Source organism: Harmonia axyridis, chromosome 5 (assembly GCF_914767665.1).
Source record: "Harmonia axyridis chromosome 5, icHarAxyr1.1, whole genome shotgun sequence".
Classification (NCBI taxonomy): Eukaryota; Metazoa; Arthropoda; class Insecta; order Coleoptera; family Coccinellidae; genus Harmonia; species Harmonia axyridis.
The window spans coordinates 30,611,895-30,633,743 of record NC_059505.1 but is presented as its reverse complement, the minus strand read 5'-3'; the positions used below and the strand labels follow the sequence as shown (position 1 = coordinate 30,633,743).

General features: G+C 36.5%; 1 protein-coding gene across 4 annotated transcripts; it reads right to left on the bottom strand.

Moving 5' to 3' along the window:
- Positions 1-160: 160 nt before the first annotated feature.
- LOC123681343 lies at positions 161-21,455 on the bottom strand. 4 transcript variants are annotated; one of them, XM_045619695.1, is made up of 21 exons: positions 21,091-21,455; positions 20,741-20,975; positions 20,480-20,576; positions 20,101-20,221; positions 19,263-19,733; positions 16,073-16,443; positions 15,070-15,261; positions 14,912-14,999; positions 12,883-12,974; positions 12,554-12,830; positions 10,424-10,960; positions 6,661-6,943; positions 6,385-6,525; positions 5,322-5,580; positions 4,332-4,563; positions 3,978-4,123; positions 3,384-3,711; positions 2,267-2,425; positions 2,082-2,205; positions 470-605; positions 161-344 (listed from the first exon to the last, which is right to left on the bottom strand). In XM_045619695.1, the coding sequence occupies exons 1-21, from the start codon at positions 21,274-21,276 to the stop codon at positions 212-214; spliced, it is 4,608 nt and encodes a 1,535-aa protein (XP_045475651.1). In that variant the 5' UTR covers positions 21,277-21,455; the 3' UTR covers positions 161-211. The 4 variants fall into 4 exon arrangements, with proteins under 4 accessions (XP_045475651.1, XP_045475652.1, XP_045475654.1 ...); XM_045619696.1 differs by lacking the exon at positions 21,091-21,455 and having other exon boundaries at positions 20,101-20,216; positions 20,741-20,880; XM_045619698.1 differs by lacking the exon at positions 21,091-21,455 and having other exon boundaries at positions 20,101-20,216; positions 20,480-20,619; positions 20,741-20,878.
- Between the last annotated feature and the right edge of the window lie 394 nt (positions 21,456-21,849).

Sequence of the window (21,849 nt, the reverse complement as noted above, 5' to 3'; positions counted from 1 at the left end):
AGTTGCTGAGCTAGTTTATGCTGAAAAAATTACCAAAACTAGAGATTCCACTCAACACACAGTTCCTTTATAGTCTCTTGGAACAGTATTGTCTATCTATGCTTTCAATCTCAAAGTAATACCCATAAATGAAAAATATAGGTAAAAATGAAAGAAGCAATAAAACAATTCGCACATTATATTCGGAAAATTTACATATTGAGTTGTGAATTCAAGGTTGAAAGGCATAATGATCTACATCGAACTTTTCGTTTTGAATACCATATCCATTCATTGGCACTTCTAAATAACATTGGGGAATTTGTGTTTTAATAATAATCGACTCTTGGTAGAAATGGTATGAGCTGAAAAAAATATTATAGATCAATTTCTGGTTCAAACTAAAACTTTTGGCACAGATTGAGTAATTAAATATGTGGTAGAGCTATTGCGGCATGCCTTCTATATTATATATGAATTTTCAACTTACGCTGGTGTGAAATAAACACAAATGTCTACAAAGGATTGGGTAAAACCAATTGCTTTTGGAATAATACCAGAACAAGGATTCACACTGAATTGTGGCCAATCAGCAGTTTTTTCGATTTCGAAAGTAATATCCACTTCTGAAAATGAGTACATCATTTATTATTTTAAATATTAAACGTCATAAAACGAAAAAGTCTCGAAAACTTGTTATTTTAAGCTTCTATCGGCTCATTATAACTCATCGATTAACAAGTGGGTTTACACACATTGCAATACGATGAATACTGCTGCCAATTTCATAATAAGACATAACATTAACAATTGATGCATCCCTGCTGAAGACGGTAATTTCCTTGATAATTATTTTGATAGCATTGAATTCTCGCATTCATTATTAGTAGACGGAGGCATTGACTGAAAGCCAATTTTAATTGTGCGCTCTCTCTCAAGATATTGGGGTGTTTCATCCCGGGATCCCTGATGGAATATACAATTTGGGTTTCAGTGATTCCTATCAAATGCTCCTCCTACCTCCATAGCGGAGCATAGTGACTTTGCCGTAGTACAGTTGGGTTTATATCCACAACCGGTGCCGATTTTCCAAGAGATTCACAGCCTAGAACGCCATCTCTAGGACAAGCAAAGAGTCAGGAATGACTTCCCTGCCAGTATCAGGGTTGCCATATCGGGGTAATTTCCCCCAAATTTGGATTTTTGGACACTCAGGGATTATATTTCTTGAGTTATTTTTTTGGGGATTTCAGTTATTCCACTGTTGATTTTTGCGGGAAAAATATTCAAATTTGATATTATTATGTCGAATTGTTTGCTTAATTTCATAACTATGTATTAATGGAAATACTTCTCTCGAATAAAATTGTGAATGTACAAATTGAGCAAGTCGAGTTCTAAAGCCAGATGTATCTATTGCTTCGGACCCCTTCGGAGTAGCATAATTGCATATTTTTTATTATTACCAGCATCCGTCGGCAACTTTGTCGACTCTAGGAATTGTTTTTGTAGAACGTGTTCAACCATAATATTTTATACAAATAAATAATAATATTTTTTGTATCATTGTGTTCAACTATTACTACTACTAGAAAATATTCGATAAAGATGTAAATATTTCTTGGTAGAATTATGTAAACAAATTCAGTGTACACTGCCGAAAAATATTGATAATAATCAATTTTTTGACCCAAAAAAATGCAATTGGTCAGGTAGGAAGGCCAGATATCACTCCTCTGGCCATACATTTCAAGCTTTTATGTGAGAAAGTTGATGAAACAGTAAGTGGGAGGGAGATCCTCCTTCGTATAGATCCAGAAAATTTTTGGATTGAAGTAACTCAAAACAAAAATGCTCTAGAGAACCACGGTTTAGGCATGTGTCCAAGCTTGCTATAGCTCTTATATCCCTCATATTTTCAAATGCTAGTGTAGAACGCGCATTTTCAATAATCAGCATCATCAAAGACAAGTTTAGGAATAAATTGTCAATTTCGACCATTGAAGCAATTCTGAAAGTTAGATTTCAATTGTTCCTTCCAAATTCACTATACTAACTGAATACCTTGAATCCAACTGTGTATTATTTTTTTGTATACTTACTCGTCATATTGTATAGATGTACAAAAAGCTTTTTCGTACACCCAATTCTTACGTGTTCAAATTTCAGGAAGGGTGGATTGACTTCGATTTTCGGGAAGAAAATATCGAAACATATTGGAACTGACTGAAAAAATTGTTTTCATATAAATCTAATCATGCTCTAATTCGTAACTAGACCAATTCACCTGCTCCAATACACCACGTTGGTGAATGTTCAAATGTCTACATAATGTTACAACTTTTGTGTCTTTGCAGACTTTTTCTCTTTCTGGTTGATCTTTGGTATAGACCCAATTGGCCATCTTTTCGATTTCACTCGGCTGGACCAAACAGTCGAGCTCGATCTGAAAAAAAATTTATATGATTATGGTGCTCTGTCGTCTGAAATAAAAAAAATCTAAATCCGAGGCTGGAACTCTCGACTTCATAGTTATGAAGCGAGTTAAACCGACATTAAGTATCATTCCAATCGCAACTAGTCAAACTGAGTTTAGTATTTTGTATTAGGTTCCCATGCGCAACAAAATTGCATAGGAGAAAATATTTTAATTTTTGTTTTTTTAATTTCTTTATTATTTTACCTAATTTATTTCTACCGACATTCATAAATTTTTAACGGAATTATTTCTGTTTTAACTTTCTAATCACTTTGTTCAACGTCTTTCGAGTTCACTACTTTTTTCGTTAATTTATTTGTTGGTTGCTTTTTGAAATTTGCAAATGCCTCATCCCTTTTTCATAATATCCATATTATACCATTGTTTATTTTGATTTTTATTAGACATGTGGGTGCTTCCTGTATCTTAGCATGCTAAATTATATTGATGAAAATGTCTCTATTTTATGCAGTATTTAAGTCAAATAATTTGAAAATTTCCTCCACTTCTTTAGTTAATCCAATATTATCGTAGTAGCGGATTTTATATGTTTTGTCAATTTTGTCATTTCTTGGTTTACAAAAATTTTTCTGTGATCGGATCGGATATAGGGGTATCATATAATTCATACGATCTACCTTATTATTATTGGGGGGCTAGTATTATTACATGATCAATGTCAATGTCTTTGAATTGTTTTGTTCTCTGGTGTAGTATTTGATATTTAAAAATATAAACCCTCGATATGACGATTTCTTATTTATTTGTTGTCGTGTAATTGTTCTTCTTAAGATCAGAGTTAATGTTCCCTATTATGTTATTTTCTATGTTGTTTAAATATGGGAAAGAAACTTTAGTTTGATTTTTTGGGACTTGATATCGAATATATAGGATTATGGACATTTGATAGAAGGGTTTTCCTCACCTCTAAAACGTCTCCAGGCTTGATGATAGCATTATTAATATTTTTTACAAATTGATATTCTCTCATTGTAATGTTACTAATAGAAAATGGCAGATCAACGTGAAAAGTAACGAACACTGTTGTCAAATTGCTATTCTGAAAGGAGAGTTTTATTTTGTTGGTGGATTCGTTCCTACCCTCCAAAATGTCAGTAGCGTGCATATATATACTGGATTTTCCACGAACCAAATCCAATTTCAACAGCGGCATCGCAATGGTTGCCAACAGTTCAACATGAAGAGGTTTCAGATCATCCGCTGATCTTCTGAAGAATAGATTCGGGCGATTTCTGAAACATGCATTAGTTTTGGAAATAATTCTGTAACCTGAATTGAGATCAACATAGGTTTACACTTCTCTCCGTGAAAAAAGGAGATTAAAAAAAATGCAATGTGGAAGTGCACTTATAATTTCCTTTATTCATCTGATATTTCGAGTTGTGATTATTGAATCAGAAGAAATAAATTATTTTTAAAAACCATGTGAAAAATACACATTTCAAGTTTTCCACTGATTCTATTTCTACCTGAGGAATAAATAAAATAAAAAACTCACTTATGCTCTTCCTTTACAAAGATATATCCTATCAAGTGACAACTCATATTGGTGTCATTAAAATTCACCGGAAAATGATCTGGATTCATTTTTATTTCAACAGAAGATGATTCGTGGGAATTGAGTTGTATACTTCTAGGAACCACCTGAAATTTTTAATTGAAATTTCACGCACACATATTCAGCACAAAATAATGATTAGTTTTTCTTGAACGTCTAATATGCTATCGTGGTGAATCACCTTGTATAATTCAAATAAAACTTCCTTACATTGCTACCACTATTTGAAATAATTCTCAAGAGGGACGTTATTGAGGTTAATCTATAAGCTTTTATTTTTGAATAATTTTTTACCTCCATGAAATCGAAATCTTGATCTCCATAGTTTTTATTCGATAGGAACAAACGAATAATGCCCTTAGAACTTCTGATATTTTCATTAATCATATCTAGGATAACGTTAAAGGGTTGCGATTCGTTGGAAGTGACGAACAAAAACCACTCGATATTCAGAGGTATACAAGAGGTGTTCTTCAAGTGTAGAGTTCTAGTCACTACGTCTGTCATATATGGTATGTGACCGAATCTGAAAAGATTTTTTTTGAATTGTTGGGTATCAGGAAACTATGCCAAAATGCCATAGAAATAATATAAAGTGTATTAAAAAGAAATCCATTATTTTTGCTCGAAAAACAAGGCTTCAAATACCATAGCTAGAATGATACGCCGTTTTGTTCGTTAGCTTGTTGCTATTTTGTTGTTGCCTCTCTCATAGAGCCCTTGTCCCTTTTGGCAAAAAATTGAGACTGTCGATTCTCATAAGCCTTTGTTGAAGCGAATTTTTCACCAGCAAAATTGTTCGCCATAAACAGGAAAAGATGACAATTACTTAGTGCTAGGTTCGGCCTATAAGGTGGATGCATAAGAATATCCCAACCAAGCTTCTGGAGAGTCACTATCGATATGTGGCCTGGCGTTGTCCTGATGGAACACGATTGCTTCCTTCAGATGGTCCAGTTGTTGACAGTACAGTCCCGAGTTAACAGTACATTTTCAGCCGCCTGGCTAGCATTTTCCCCTTATTCGAAGAAAAACTGTAAAATATAGCGTATTTTCTCTTTATCATTGTCCATCGTTGAAGAGCGCTCAAACTAAACCAACTAATCACAAAATTGTCACAAAAGTTTTTGTAGTAGGAAATCTAATCTTTCTAACGCCATCTATTAGAACCCAATCGGGCTCATACAGCAAGAGGTACAGATAATTAAAGCCGTCTATTGGAAAAAATAATGGATTTACTTTTTTTTTTCAAGTTGTCAATGGTAGTAGCTCCAAGTATTTCACCTTAAAGTAGCATAGTTCCTTATCGTGTTCTTCGCAATTGGAAATTCGATAGGTGACCCATTCACCTCGATAAAAATATTGAAATAAAATGGCGTAATGTTATTGATATTGACAACAATTTCTTCAGTGTATATTCCCCAAGTTGTTGCATATATCCACGCGTTTACCTGGATCACCTCTCCACAGGAAAGCGTTCCTTTTTCGACGTCCAAAATAACAACTATTCCATGTTTTGCGCAAGCCTTATCCCATATTGAATCTGAAAATATTTTCATGTTTTTTGTTTAACACAGATAATAATGTTTCTAAATCGTATTTCTTGCCATAATACAGTATAAGATACCACCTCAAGACATTGATGCGTGGAATAATTTCAACAAGTCATTGATAAATTGAATAATAAAAAAAAAGATTGAAATAATTCGGAAGTTCAATCTCTATATTGATATGAAACAAATAAAGACACCTTTGTTTACTTCAGGATGATCAGGGTAAAATATAATTTGGTAGAGTTCGGCCTTCTTGGATACCTGAGTGTGGCGACAAAAAGGAGTTAGACATAATGTCTGTGTCTAGCCGAAATTGTCGTCACAATACTTAATATAAATGTACCTGCATTAGTGTAACAATGGTCTTTCGTAGTACTTTTGCATACAACTTTCGTATTCATAGGGTTCTCATGAAAGATAAAATATCTTTCACTTACCCTAATTAGTATGCAGGCATCATGATACCATTGCGCAGGCATACAACTTAGAGAATAAGAAAAGGAAGAAGAAATTCACGGTGTACAGTATGATTTTATGTTTGTAACCCAGGTATAAACATGAGAAAAGGAGAGTTCAGTGGAGTAAGTTACTAGTTGAGTTAGTAGAGTGTTCAAGGATGTTTCCAAGTGCTGTTCCACAATAAAGTTCTCGTCTTTCGTTTTTTCAGTGTTTTAATAATCCCCACAAAAATGCGATATCCCAAATGAGTAGAAGCTCCTGTATCTAGAGGATTTCTGAAATCATTAGGCATTTTGATCGTATTCTACATCAACTATTCAACTTGTAATACTCACATACTGTATCTGGATAGATCATTGTAATGGCGTTGACCATGCTCGTTTCTGTATCTATACACGGTTGAAAATTTGTCGTTTCGATGTTGAAATATGCCTCGATTGGCGTCACGTTCTCAATGTAGAAAGAACATTTTTGTGCTGAAAAAAAAATCGTGAAACTTAACACTGTATTTTTTTGCGTTGTGATGTTAGGTCAACCTCAAATAACTATTAGTTTCTACTTGGGCTATATATATGCGCATGAGCTCGAGTACAAACAATATTTCTACTTACGTTTTTTCAATGGCACGTCCCTCACCTCAACCACATAGTCCTGCTTCAGGAAATCTTCCTTGCAGCGCTCCTTCAGAAATTCTACCAGTGAAACTATGTACGAATTAGAACTGACGTTGGTGAAAGTAGATAATTGGGATTGCTTCAGTTTTACGGATGGCGTAACATCCGAAAAATCGGTTTCAGCTGGAAAATCTGGATCGATGTTCTCCAACATCGTCGAATTCTTACAGTCATAGAAGTAATCGTATTCTCCTTCAGTCCACAGACGTTCCGTTGACTTCTGCATCATTCAGAAGATTTATTATGTTTGTTGAATTTCATGATGAACATCGGAATGATACTGTGTTACACTATGTAAATGATCGGAGAGCCTGTCCTATCTGACCAACTACATACCATCAGCGGGCCTTGAATTTGGCTTGATAATAATAATAATAATAATCTTTATTTATCCACAACATACAGTAAAGTAACATTATATCAAGAGATAAGCTCATTTTCAATGATGTAGAAAGGAACTTGAGGCAGTAAAACTGATATAAGATCAAGTCCCGAAAAAACAATTTAGAGAAAAAAACATACAAAATAATGTTCCGTACAAGAGAAAAAACAAAAAAAAACAAAAATCAAAGGTGTCATACATTCTCGATATTAAAACCATTCTAAAAATGAAAATAAGAATTACATCTGACTAATACAGACGTCCGCGCAGCCATTCCATATAATTCCGCCTGAAACTGGCAAGACGCAAAGACTTGAAGTTAACTGGCATTCGGTTATAAAGTAGATAAATTCTGTATGAGAAGGAACGAGTGAATGAAGCTGTAGAATGCTGTGGTAGAGAAAGAAGTCCCCTAAATCTTAAGTTCAGAGAATGAACATCAGTACGAAAACGAACCTTATCATATAGATACGGTGGACACTTATTTATAATAACCGAATGGAACAACACAGCAGCATGCAGTTCACGCCTAGACTCCATATCAAGCCATTTACATGTCTTAAGTTTATGTATAACAGGATCATATTTCCTTATACCATAAATGAATCGAAGGCAAGATCTTTGTACTCTCTGTATCCTGTCACAATCTACTCTAGTTAAACATGGCCCGTAAACCGCGTCACAGTAATTGAAGTGGCTCAAGACCAAAGCATCTGTGAGCAAAATTTTAAGTTTTGTCGAGAGAGAGTGCCTATGAGGATAAAGCATCCTCAGACTAGCATAAGCCTTTTGAATACAAGACTGAACATGACCACCAATGGCTACCCTTTCGGGAACAAGAAATTCATGGTCCTTCGGGCCGCATTTTTCAGAGTATATTTAGTTCAAACAGAATTTTACACAACTATGGTGGCGCGGAGTGAAACTGTACTTTCGAGATTTTGACAATGTGACGATAACAGTTGATTGGTGGACGGTTGACGTGAAGAAAGAAAGATGATGTTCTTGCAGATATTCTCATAGTCATAGGGATTTAATTGTCGAGAGAGGGTGTTTCCAACCTTGTCACGTTGAGCACTGGTGCCCCAGCGAATAATTGCATTAAACTGTACCGGTCTTTCCAGTGACGTGATGAGATGAGGAGAAAACTAGCATCGAGAAAACCTTCACTAACATGCTAAGTAAAGGGTGTTTTTTTAGAGCTATAGAACTTTAAATTGCAATAAATAATAAAACAACGATGGATTATTCGATTGACATGAATTTTATTTATCCGCAAGATAATCTTGTGGCATTACATTTTAAATATGATTTCTGGCATATGACCGCCACGGCTGGCTTGGATGTAGTCCAATCTGGATGTCCAATTTTCGATGACTTTTTCCAACATTTGTGGCCGTATATCGGCAATAACACGGCGAATGTTGTCTTCCAAATGGCCAAGGGTTTGTGACTTATCCGCATAGACCAATGACTTTACATAGCCCCACAGAAAGTAGTCTAGCGGTGTTAAATCACAAGATCTTGGAGGCCAATTCACAGGTCCAAAACGTGAAATTAGGCGGTCACCAAACGTATCTTTCAATAAATCGATTGTGGCACGAGCTGTGCGACATGTTGCGCCGTCTTGTTGGAACCACAGCTCCTGGACATCATGGTTGTTCAATTCAGGAATGAAAAAGTTAGTAATCATGGCTCTATACCGATCACCATTGACTGTAACGTTCTGGCCATCATCATTTTTGATGGCCGGACCAATGATTCCATCAGCCCATAAAGCGCACCAAACAGTCAGTTTTTCTGGATGCAACGGTGCTTCGACATACACTTGAGGATTAGCTTCACTCCAAATGTGGCAGTTCTGTTTGTTGACGCAGCCATTCAACTGCTCTGATGGACGATTTTGTCGACGATAAAAAGGACGTAGTGCGCGATACGTATTCCGCACAGAACCATTATTTTCGAAATAAAATTGCACTATTTGCAAGCGTTGTTTAGGCGTGAGTCTATTCATTATGAATTGCCAAACCAAACTGAGAATAAATCACTCGACAGCTGTTAAATCGGTCGCCATCTTGAACAGTAATGCCAACTTAAAGTTATATACCTCGAAAAAAAACACCCTATAGAAAAGAAGATTGGGAAAGGGAGTCCACTATCCCAGCTCTCAAAAAGAATAACATCGAATATATAGATATAGATGGTTCTAAAACCACCATGGAAACTGACGCTGGAGTATTCGGGACTGGCATTATAAATGCAATGGCAGAGATACTTCAATCGAAAGTTGTGGCAAATGAACCTAGTAAGAAATCTGATATAGCGATACATTCTGGCAGTCAAGCTGCAATTAAAGCTTTGAGCTCACATATCATCGATTCTGGATGGTATTGGAATGCCAAAGGAAACTCAATGAAATAGGCAAAAATAACAAATTCTGTTTAGTCTGGATTCCCGGTTACGTGCAAATTAGAGGAAATGAACAGGCCAACACACTTGCCAAAAAATGTGCACAAACTCCTTTCATTGACCCAGAACCTTTCTGCGTATAGGTGTTGGTTATAGGTAAATGTACCTACATGGAAGAGTTTCAGAAGAAAAAGAAAAGCGAATGAGAAACACTGTGGGAGATCTTCCTGGGTTGGATCATTTCAAAAAGTTTCTTCGTAACTTTGATACTGACAGATCTAAGTATCTGGATCGTAGCAAGAATATTATTCACCTCCTCCAGTGAGGAGGTGAATAATATTCAGCAGGAAGCACCTCATGAGAATGAGTCTAAAGAAAACAACAAGTGCAGAGTCTGAGCGAAGGAGGAAGGAACTCCATATCACCTGGTGACGGAATGCCTCATCATCGGTAGACAACTCAAAAAATACTTTGGACAAGAGACTTGTAGAAGTGAGGAAGTAATCTCCTTGAAGCCAACCCAGATACTCGAGTTCATAGAACTCTGAAACTGGAGGTCGAGCTGTAGACTACGAAGACTAATGGCCAGAACACCTCCGATAAGGGTGACTATAGGTCTAATATCGATGTGCGTGCAATGAAACCTCAAATTAAATATATTGTAAATGAAGTTTTTCGAAGGAAATATTACTGCACCCCTTTTCGCATTAAAATATCTACACAGAATTCTGATAATTTAAAACGAATCATTTCCAAAGTGTCCCCTTCTCTCAAAGGGATGTTGGAAAGGATTGTTCAAATGACCGCATCTACTATATTTAACTTATGGGATTTTTCTCTGTTCCTGGCATTGGATATTTATAAAATCAAGAAATATTGTTGCCAATACAGCATGAAAGATTTACAAACCATATGCTGAAAATCCACTTCGTGCAGCACCTTCGGAGGCCAGATTATCTTGTCATATCCTTCTGCCTGACTCGGTATATAGAAGTAAACGTTCACATCGTCTATGGCCGCCAAAATCGTGATCATAATCGGTGGTCTGGATTTGCTTATGAAACACGGTACGAAAATCTTTTCTATGATCCCCACTTCTTTCGGCACCACCTTGACCTTGACCTTCACCCTCTCGCCAGGTCGGATAACCCCGAACTTGGGATGAAAACTCAAGTCCATCTTGTCCACATCCTCACCGATTGGAGACAACAGCCAGAAGCAACCCATAATCGGCGTGAAGTTCTTGATGTAGAAGGTCCAAACATACTCTATACCCACGTAGTGCAGTTTCAAAGAGCACACTACGGGAAACTTTGACACATCCGAGTATACTCTTATGTCCCAGTCGACCACCTCGTAGGTTACCATGCACATGGAGTTGAGTTCCAAATCTTTGGCGGCACTGACGGTGAAGAGGAGCAACATCGACACCCAGCGAATTGGTTTCTGTAAGTATAATCGTAATTCTTGTTAAAGAAGACGTCCAAGGACAGTCTGGAGCTTTTGATTGCTCTTTCTTTCATCCCGTTATTACACCCTTGGGACTACTTAAATATTTATTTTGGAACAATAGACCTATGTGAAATCTGAAAAGTGATATTATGATATTGTTCGACATTCTCTACGGACTTTAAATATTCTTGAAGCCTAGCAAAATTAATTTTTCATGTGTGAAAATTTGACAGCAGTTGGACGATTAGTTTGTGAGATATTGCGTTGTGAGTGTAGCTACTTTTGTTTGAAAAAGGATGGAAAAAGAAGAATTTCGTGTGCTGATGAAATATTGCTTTTTGAAGGGAAAAATACAGTTGAAGCAAAATCCTGGCTTAATGAAGAGTTTCCGGGGTCTGCACCAGGAAAATCAATCATCATTGATTGGTATGCTAAGTTTAAACCTGGTGAAATGAGCACCGAAGATGGGACGCCCAAAAAAAGCTGTCACCTACGAAAAAATCAATAAAGTTGACAAAAGATATAATCTGAAGGTGTACATCATATCATTCACGAATATTTGTACATGAGAAAGCTGTGTGCAAAATGGGTGCCGTGCGATCAAAAGCAACAACGTGTTAATGATTCTGAGCAGTGTTTGAAGCTGTTTAAGTAGAATAAACCTGGATTTTTGCGTCGATATGTGACAATGGATGAAGCATGGCTCCATCATTTCACTCAGGAGTCCAATCGACAGTCAGCTGGGTGGACTGCACACGATGAACCGAATCCAAAGCGAGTAAAAACACAACAGTCAGCTGGCAAGGTTATAACATCAGTATTCTGGGATGCTCAAGGTAATAATATTCATTGATTACCTCCAAAAAGGCTAGACCATCAACAGCGATTTTTATATAGCGTTATTGGATCGTTTAAAGGATGAAATCGTTAAAAAACGGCCCCATTCGAAGAAAAAAAGGTGCTGTTTCATCAAATCAATGAAAACAATGGCAACATTGCATGAATTGGGCTTCGAATTGCTTCTGCATCTACCGTATTCGTAAGATCTGGACCCCAGCTGCTTTTTCCTGTTCTCAGACCTCAAAGAATGCTCGCTGGAAAGAAATTTAGCGCCAATAAAGAAGTAATCGCCGAAACTGTCGTCTATTTTGAAGCGAAAGACAAATTGTACTTCAAAAATGGTATCGAGAAGTTGGAAGATCGCTATAATCGCTGTATCGCCCTCGAAGGCAACCATCTTGAATAATAAAATCGAATTTTGCCAAAAAAAAAATGGGTTTCACTTTGGTAGACCGGGGACTTTTCAATTAGCCTGTTACAAAGAATGTGGAAGAGAAGCTCAAAAATTGTTTTCCGAGCTGTAGAAGCATTATTTTGACAGTCTGTATGTATTTCTTCATTCATTATAATCGTGATAATAATGTTGGGAACCTAAGAATATATCCATATCTACATGCTTCAGAATTAGCGGTTATTTTGACACTAGTGCCACTTATGTGATTCCAATATTAACAGAAGTCAAATATTTTTTGAACGAATCGATTTTCATTTAAAGGTCTAACATTTCTTTAGTCTTATCTGACTCACCTTAGCATTTATGTAATATTTGAGTTGATACTGCTGATTGGTCAACGTCCCTTGGGATTCATCCAAAGAAGTTTGACGCACCGCGTACATCGATGGTCGAACATCTATATCATAAACAATTTCCCTCACAACCCAATCTACGTCTTCTTCTGTTGCTTTCAGGATACTTAGACTTCTTTCCAATTGTACTCCAATCGGGATGACTCCAAAATCCATAATTTGGGTGGAAAACTTTACCTTCGACTCCACAGGAGGGGGTGGTTTGGGACAGTCGCATCTATGGGAAAATCAGTATTACCATCATTTTTGTTTTATTTCCACCAGCGTACAATTTAATCGATGGTGTCTCTGGTTCCTGCGACACTTCCTTATTGTAGATCTTGCACCCTATTTCCAGCTCTGTCAATTGAATATCTAGGAACTGTGGAAAATTATCGAATCACTAAATTGTTTTGATGGTATAGGGTGTTTTTTTTTCGAGGTATATAACTTTAAGTTGGCATTACTGTTCAAGATGGCGACCGATTTAACAGCTGTCAAGTGATTTATTCTCAGTTTGATTTGGCAATTCATCATAAATAGACTGAACAACGACTGAACAACGCTTGCAAATAGTGCAATTTTATTTCGAAAATAATGGTTCTGTGCGGAATACGTATCGCGCACTACGTCCATTTTATCGTCGACAAAATCGTTCTTCAGAGCAGTTAATTCGATTAACCATGGAACGTTTTCGCACCACGTTTACTCTTATTGATAACTCGCATCCCCAGTGACGCCGTACGGTGCGTACAGAAGAAGCTATTGCTGCTGTAGAGCGTAGCATTAAGGAAGACCCGAATGAGTCTATCCGCCATCGAGCACAGGAATTGGATCTGTGTCCATCCACTTTATGGAAGATTTCCCGGAAGGATCTTGGTTTGCGTGCTTACAAAATCCAACTCGTGCAAGAATTAAAGCCAAACGATCATCAAGTAAGGCGAAGATTCGTCGAATGGGCCCAAAATGAGATTGCCGTTGTTCCCGATTTTCATAAGCGAATTTTGTTTAGCGATGAAGCGCACTTCTGGTTGAATGGCTACGTCAACAAACAAAACTGCCGCATTTGGAGTGAAGCTAATCCTCAAGTGTATGTCGAAACACCGTTACATCCAGAAAAACTGACTGTTTGGTGTGCTTTATGGGCTGGTGGAATCATTGGTCCGTACTTCTTCAAAAACGATGATGGCCAGAACGTTACAGTCAATGGTGATCGGTATAGAGCCATGATTACTAGCTTTTTCATTCCTAAATTGAACAACCATGATGTCCAGGACCTGTGGTTCCAACAAGACGGCGCAACATGTCACACAGCTCGTGCCACAATCGATTTATTGAAAGATACGTTTGGTGACCGCCTAATTTCACGTTTTGGACCTGTAAATTGGCCTCCAAGATCTTGTGATTTAACAACGCTTGACTACTTTCTTGGGGCTATGTAAAGTCATTGGTCTATGCGGATAAGCCACAAACCCTTGACCATTTGGAAGACAACATTCGCCGTGTTATTGCTGATATACGGCCACAAATGTTGGAAAAAGTCATCGAAAATTGGACGTCCAGATTGGACTACATCCGAGCCAGCCGTGGCGGTCATATGCCAGAAATCATATTTAAAATGTAATGCCACAAGATTATCTTGCGGATAAATAAAATTCATGTCAATCGAATAATCCATCGTTGTTTTATTGCAATTTAAAGTTCTATAGCTCTAAAAAAAACACCCTTTATTACTTGACTCTCTAAAAGTTAGAACTAATTATATTTATGTTTTTATTTTTTTCTATCTAGGCCTCTTTTGTGACACCTCTAAGAAGCTTAGAACTTGTACGAGCATTGACGTAACCAAAGTGGACTCATGGGGTTTACCCTGCACATTTTGAAAAGCAAAATCTTTCGACTGTTTATATATATTTTTTTTTTGAATTGTTACTTACATTTTTTTTCATTTATTCTAATCAACGGGGAGTTATGTCCCCAATAACCCCCCTCTCTTTACGCCCATGCAAGTGGCAATATATGTATAATAGTTCCTACATCTATAAGTATCCATTATAATTTTATTACATAGAGATGAACTTAACTCTAATGACAATTGAGTTTATGTGTGAAGAAAATACTTGGGACAACTGATCACACTAAGATCGGAATAACAACGCTTTGGTGCCAAAGCTTGAATTTCAACAGGTAGAAACAATAAATCAGTATTGAATCCAAGGGAGAAAAAAACCCAAATCAAAACGAATTTTTGACTAACACTAACCACCTTCTTATTGATTTTTGCTATCAATCTTTGCTTAGACAAGATTCTCAACTCACATTTATACCATCGATTTCCTCTTCTTTACGCACCACGAACTCTTCTTCCTCTTTCAAAGCATTTTCCGGAATATTTTCAATACATAGACTGCAAATATTGAGAATGACATTGTACTACTTCCGAACCCGAAAAAACTCAGTTTGAGAAATTGCCTCACCCAATTATTATTCCGTATTGTCCTGGTCGATCTGCTTGTGGTACAATATCAATATCGAAATCATAAGTTGTGTACGGTGACAAGAAATCTTGATCTGAATTCTTCATTTGGATCCAGTCTGTTTCCAAAAATGATACGTTTCGATCGGTTTCGTTCTTCCGAAAAGTCCAATAAAAATTCAACCTCATGGCACTGACAAAAAAAGGTTTAAGTCGAAGAAGGTTGCATGAAAGTTCATTATTCATAAAAAAAAATCCTTAATAAGCCACCTTTCGAGCGCTCGCGACGGTCTATTCATCGGGAAACAACCGCTCAAAAATAAAACCCCAATATTATAGTACAACACAACCAAGTCAGTGTTTTTCTCTAATTCTGTGATTATTCCGTTCATTCTTCCACATCTTGTAGAACAAAATCGTGCGAGAATATATCAGAAACGCATAGTTTTCGTGGTTATATTTTATTATTCTATGTTGGTACTCCGAACTTTCCGCCACGGCTTTATCTGTCAATTTATCAATTTGCCTTAAAGAAATCAGATCTGCCAACCAACATTTTTCAATGCAAAAATCACTAAATTATATTTATGGAAATATTTCATTAATTTCAATGAAAATGCAATGAATTAGAGAAAATAATGTATAATACTCGTACAGAAGGCTCATTCTACCACTCGTTCATTCCAAAACTCGCCACTTCGTGGCTCGTTTTTGAATTTTGAACTCGTGGAAGAATATCAATGCCTTCTGCACTTGTATTATAAATAACTATTCTAGAATCTACCAGATAAACACTGCAAAATTTAACTCTGTAGTTTGTTCTTCCTCCCAAGATCTATGAATCTTGGAAGGGTTTATTATGTGCACCTTGATTCCCCTTAACAGAACATGAGAACATGTACGCAAAAATCAAATAATTAATATGACGCAGCGAGATTCGTACTCAAAGGTCAGCTAAAAGGACTGTTTCTTGCGAACATAGCCATACAAGAAAAATTACTTGCCTTCTATTATTCACAGTGAATGTTAGTCTATTCGACGAATAGTTTTCAACGTATCCTACATAAACACAATGTTTGTCTTGAAGTTCTTCGTCCAATGATTCACAGTCGCCAATCTTAGCAACATTTTCGAATTGGCTCGATTTCAGATGAACTTGAATCATACTTCTGGAAAAAAACAACCCGTCTCCTATTATTTCTACAGCTTTTGACGTGTTGTTATCTGAAACTAGATACAGTTTCTCCACATGCAAACCAGAGCTCTTTGGAGTAAACATGACGCAGATCTCTGCAACTTCATCTTTATCCACAGTAATATAGCTTGGGAACAATTTGAAACAATCTTTATTGAATTGCATTGCGTCATCGATGGTCTGTAAAACAATACGTTTATTTCTAATTTGTCTAATTATACTTAGATTTCAAAAGTAACTTTCGTCAGGCAACATTTGAACATATAGCATAATAGGCCAATTGAAAAGTCCCCGTTCTGATGCACAGATGGCGGTGCTAGCATTAAATTCATATGATTTTTAGTAATTACCAACCTTCAAACGATACGTGTCAAAATTTGAAAGCACTCCGACCATTAGTTCGTGAGATATTGCGTTGTGAGTGTAGTTACTTTTGTTATTTGAAAAAAGATGGAAAAAGAAGAATTTCGTGTGCTGATAAAATATTGCTTTTTGAAGGGAAAAATACAATTGGAGCAAAATCCTGGCTTGAAGAAGAGTTTCCGGGGTCTGCACCAGGAAAATCAACCATCATTGATTGGTATGCTAAGTTTAAACGTGGTGAAATGAGCACCGAAGACGGTGAACGCCCAAAAGAAGCTATCACCTACGAAAAAATCAAAAAATTTCACAAAATAAATTTGAAATTTGAATTCAAAATGGGTGCCGTACGAGCTTACAATCGATCAAAAGCAACAACGTATTAATGATTCTGAGCAGTATATTAAATCCAGTGTTTGAAGCTGTTTAAGTGTAATAAACCTGAATTTTTGCGTCGATATGTGAAAATGGATGAAACATGGCTCTATCATTCGACTCCGGAGTCCAATCGTCAGTCAGCCGAGTGGACGCACACGATGAACCGAATCCAAATCAAGGAAAAACACAACAGCCAGCTGGCAAGGTTATGGCATCAGTATTCTGGGATACACAAGGTATAATATTCATTGATTACCACCAAAAGGGCCAGACCATCAACAGCGATTATTATATAGCGTTATTGAATCGTTTCAAGACTGAAATCGTTAAAAAACGGCTCCATTCGAGGAGAAAAAAAGGTGCTGTTTCATCAAGACAATGCGCCGTGTCACAAATCAATGAAAACAATGGCAAAATTGCATGAATTGGGCTTCGAATTGCTTCTGCATCCACCGTATTCGAAAAATCTGGCCCCCAGCTACTTTTTCCTGTTGTCATACCTCAAAAGAATACTCGCTGGAAAGAAATTTAGCGCCAATGTAGAAGTAATCGCTGAAACTGAGGCCTATTTTGAAGTGAAAAAGAAATCGTAATACAAAAATGTTATCGAAAAGTTGGATGATCGCTATAATCGCTGTATCGCCCTCGAAGGCAAATATGTTGAATAGTAAAATCGGATTTTGCCAGAAAAATGTGTTTTACGATGGTAGACCGGGGACTTTTCAATTAAACCACCTTTCTTATGAACTATATGAGAATTATAACCCAGTTCTAAACTTCCCTATAAGCTATAATTGACAATTGTCATTCACTAAACTGTCCTACGATGAAATTGTCCTACACTAAATACTATGCTACGATAAAATATCCTGTACTACACTGTCCTATGCTGAAATGGTCCTACATTAAATTGTCGTGAACTAAAATTGTTTACGTTAAAATTGCTCGGAAGTAAAGTAAACCGTCCTACGATTAAATTTTAATAGTGAAGAGAGGGTCAGCGATCGGCAGACTTACATTATTTAAACAAACTTGATATTTATGCTAGGTATTGATGTATAGGTTACCGGCAATGTGTATAATTCTGGCATCCTATACAATGCCTCGGTCTTCTAGCTTCTAGGCAATGTATAAAATAGTATGAATGCGTTTGTCCATTTCATACAGGGTGCGGCAGAGCCGACTGACGAGTTTCAAAGGGCAATTTAAAACAAATGGTAGAAGTAAGAGAAAAACGGTTTTATTCATTCGAAGAATATAGTTTCTTGTTCAAGTTTTGAAAACGTTATCAGTAAGATGGCGGCCGTCAGCAGCGACACTCTGATGTAGTCGATTTTGGAAGTTTTCAACAGCTTTTCGGCATATCTCGAGCGGTATGGCCCAGATTTCTTTGGTTATTCGCTGTTCGAGTTCTGGCAGGGTGTGTGGACGATGTTTGAAGACCTTATCTTTGAGGTGGCCCCAAAGAAAGAAGTCGCAGATGCTCAGATCTGGTGAACGCGCTGGCCAACCACATCCCCTCTCAGTGGGACCAATCTCCCTGGGAACATCCGTCTCAAAACAGCTAATGGATTTCGAGCTGTGTGGGCTGTAAGGCCATCCTAGTGGAACCAGATGTCACCCAGATCGTGTTCTTCAGCAAATTCTTTCAATTCAGGCACACCAAACTGTGACTCAAGATGAATTGAGTGGAGGAATGCCGAAATGCTGGCTGGGTCGCGATCACAAAACGTGCGGACAGCAAAGCTTTGATACACTCCGGTCCAAATCATGGTGCTAACTAAAAACTACAGACTCTAAGGAACACAAAGACCCTTTCCGCACCTACCTGCCTCCACCACATCCCGAGCAATGACCTGTCAAAACTCGTCAATCGGCTCTGCCGCACCCTATACTTTACCTAGGCATAGTTTACAATTCCTAGGCATTGTATAGAATGCCTGCTGGTCTGCCCCGAATGTGTGAAATGGAATGATTCAGGTGTGAATTATTATCTTATATGAATGGGTAGGTACTATACTGTTTTGTAATATGTAATTTGCCTGACCTTTCAAGCATTCTATACAATACCTAGGCATGTCAGCCTTGAGATGAATCCCTATTTCATCTTCAGCAAGTTAAATATGGTATACCTAGCTTGAATATGAAGTGTGATAAAATACCTTACCCAATTCTGCCGATCGCTGGCTATCATTCTGGCAAGATCGCCTAAAACACATACGATGGCAGGGTGCTTATTCGCTTCAGTCGACTGAACTTACACAAACGCTGCCGGATATCCATTCGTCCTCAGTAAGCAGGAAGAACTGACCTCTGTTACCAACGTTCCCGATCAAAAGCGACAAATAAATGTAATTTCCGATAAAGCAATGACCGCAATCGATGGTGTCGTTCAGTGCTGTACATCTCTTATCCCAGAACTCCTTAGTTCCAGGGCATTTATCGTTCATGATGTGCTTCATAGACCAGAAGAGGTAAACTCTCAAATGAGGTGGTTTCCTGAAGCTGGTGATTTTTAGGACTGTTCTAAATCCCCCAGAAGTTGAGAATTCTATGTTGGCACTGTAATTGTGATATATTTCTGTGTAGTATGACACTTGAAAATCGATGTACATCCCCGGCGCTAGGAACAGGACGTCTGAAAGAGCCTTCAGGGAAAATGGGGAGTTTTTGGGGTACTTGAAATAGAATGGTCTCTTGCGCTGGGAATTATTTTGTAGCCGAATTTTTCTCTGCAAATATACATAGAGTTATTATAACACAATATTGTTTTGTCTTTATGAGTGCAGAATTCGAAATAATCATCAGAATTCGTCTATCCGATATAGTTTTGAAAATTTTACACATAAACATCCCAAATATGTACGTACAACTATCCTGGTCAATAATACGATTTTTTCATTCGCAAGTAATCATCACTTGCAGGGATTTCTTCACAAAAAATTCATAATTGACTCCAATGGGTAGAAAAGTCGCAATTATGCTGTACTCACTACAGTGACTTTATTACCATATATAGTCACTGTAGTACTCACAAGTTACTTATCCGATATATTTTTCAGGAATGAACATTTTAAAGAACACAAGGTAGGTACCTACTTTATAAATAGTGTTTATTTCGAAATCTTCGAAGAGTATTTCTTTCGGTTCTAACCTAAGGACTTCGTCAATGTCTTCTTGTTTCTTTTTGATATTCATATCGCATGGGTCTAATTCTATCCTAGAGAAAAAATACATTGATTGAATTTTCAAAATTAGGTGTTCTTGAATTATTGGATTTCTAACTTGTATTTCACAAATGCTCAATGTTGATGCGTTCAAAATATTTCATTCAGAACAGAAAAGAACGAAAGGTATAACATTGGCTAGTTCAAATTGAATAGACACCCAATATTTTCAAGTTAAAACAAATTAATTCTTGTAGCCACTATCAAAAAATGCATTTCCATATTACATTATATATCAATCGATATTTTACCTTGTGAATTGTCTTGAATGTTCTTTAAGTTTTTCTTTAGTTCTTTCTTCACAATGTTTGACCCTGCATCCATGGAGGTATTTTTGATGTACAAACTCTAGTGAATCATTTTATGTTAAACTAATCCATATATGTATGTACTGTAAATGAGTTACTGAAACTTTTTATACCATTATTTAACGTATAGTTTACATATATATGTTCGATTATATGTATATATATATGTTCGACTAAACACAACTTATATTTCAAAAAATATACCTAACGATTGTTCGACTTTAGTAGGCAATATGTCCACTTTATCTATTAAATTCAAATCTTTAACATCAAATGGATAGCCAGAAAAAAAGCCATCTCTCTTCAGTAGAATATCTTCTTTCATTCGAATATCATCTTCTATTCTCTTCTCCAGTATCATGTCACATCCTTGCTTTTTCATAATATCCAATTCCAATAGCTGCAAACTTGCATGTTCTTCGCTTGCAATATCAGCAAACTATAAGGAATTTTCTTATCACTTACTACATATTGGGTAATTACCCTTTTTACCAGCCCACAATTCCAAATTTCATACGCTCAAACAACATTTCTTTCTGAATGAAAATAATTACCTGCTTCACTTCATATCCATACTTTTGAAATAATAAATAATCTTGATCAACATTGTTTTTCCTTAAGTTTTCGGAAATTTCACTTGGAAGTATATAACTTTTGATTGTATCTTCGAAAGATTCACTTAGAATATGAGCAATATCATGGGAAGTTGTTGCATTTGGAATTAAAGGATTCAAATCCATTTTGTTCTTTTATTATTTAATAATTCAGTCTAAAAGAGAAATGTCAAAAATGACAAAAAAATAATAAACATGAAAAAACTAATTCTATTTCTTCAAAAATAATATAGAGTACTCCTGACACAAATAATTTGATTGTTTTGAATTAAACATTCAAAGGCAAACTAGTTGAAATCTTGGTACATATTTATTACTAATTTGAAAGAAACCTTTATTTACATTCTGAACCGATGCCATCATTCCTTTTACGAATTATCAATAAGAATACATAATAGTTCACAAGCAAAGCTTATTTCTCCTTTGAAGTGATTCATTTCAAACCCATTTTCATTTAATTTCTCTAATATTCTGAGAGATCTCACAGTTCTTTTAACATTGGGATAAAAACAGTGGAAGCTTTGAAATTTATTTCATATTTTGTTAATTAAACCCACAACATAACAAACGTTCTGTACAATGATGGCAACCCTGATCTATTTTCTGATACTAACTATACAAGTATTGATGTTAATTTATTTATTAATTTCAAATTATGAATCTTGAAAAAATCTATTTCAGCTTGTTTCGTGTCTAAAG

Coding starts and splice junctions, on each gene's coding strand:
- LOC123681343 (XM_045619695.1), bottom strand. CDS start 21,276: ATGGATTTGAATCCTTTAATTCCAAATGCAACAACTTCCCATGATATT. Junction 15,000..15,069: donor CAATACGGAATAATAATTGG/GTGAGGCAATTT, acceptor CAATATTTGCAG/TCTATGTATTGAAAATATTC. Junction 6,526..6,660: donor GGACGTGCCATTGAAAAAAC/GTAAGTAGAAAT, acceptor TTTTTTTTTCAG/CACAAAAATGTTCTTTCTAC.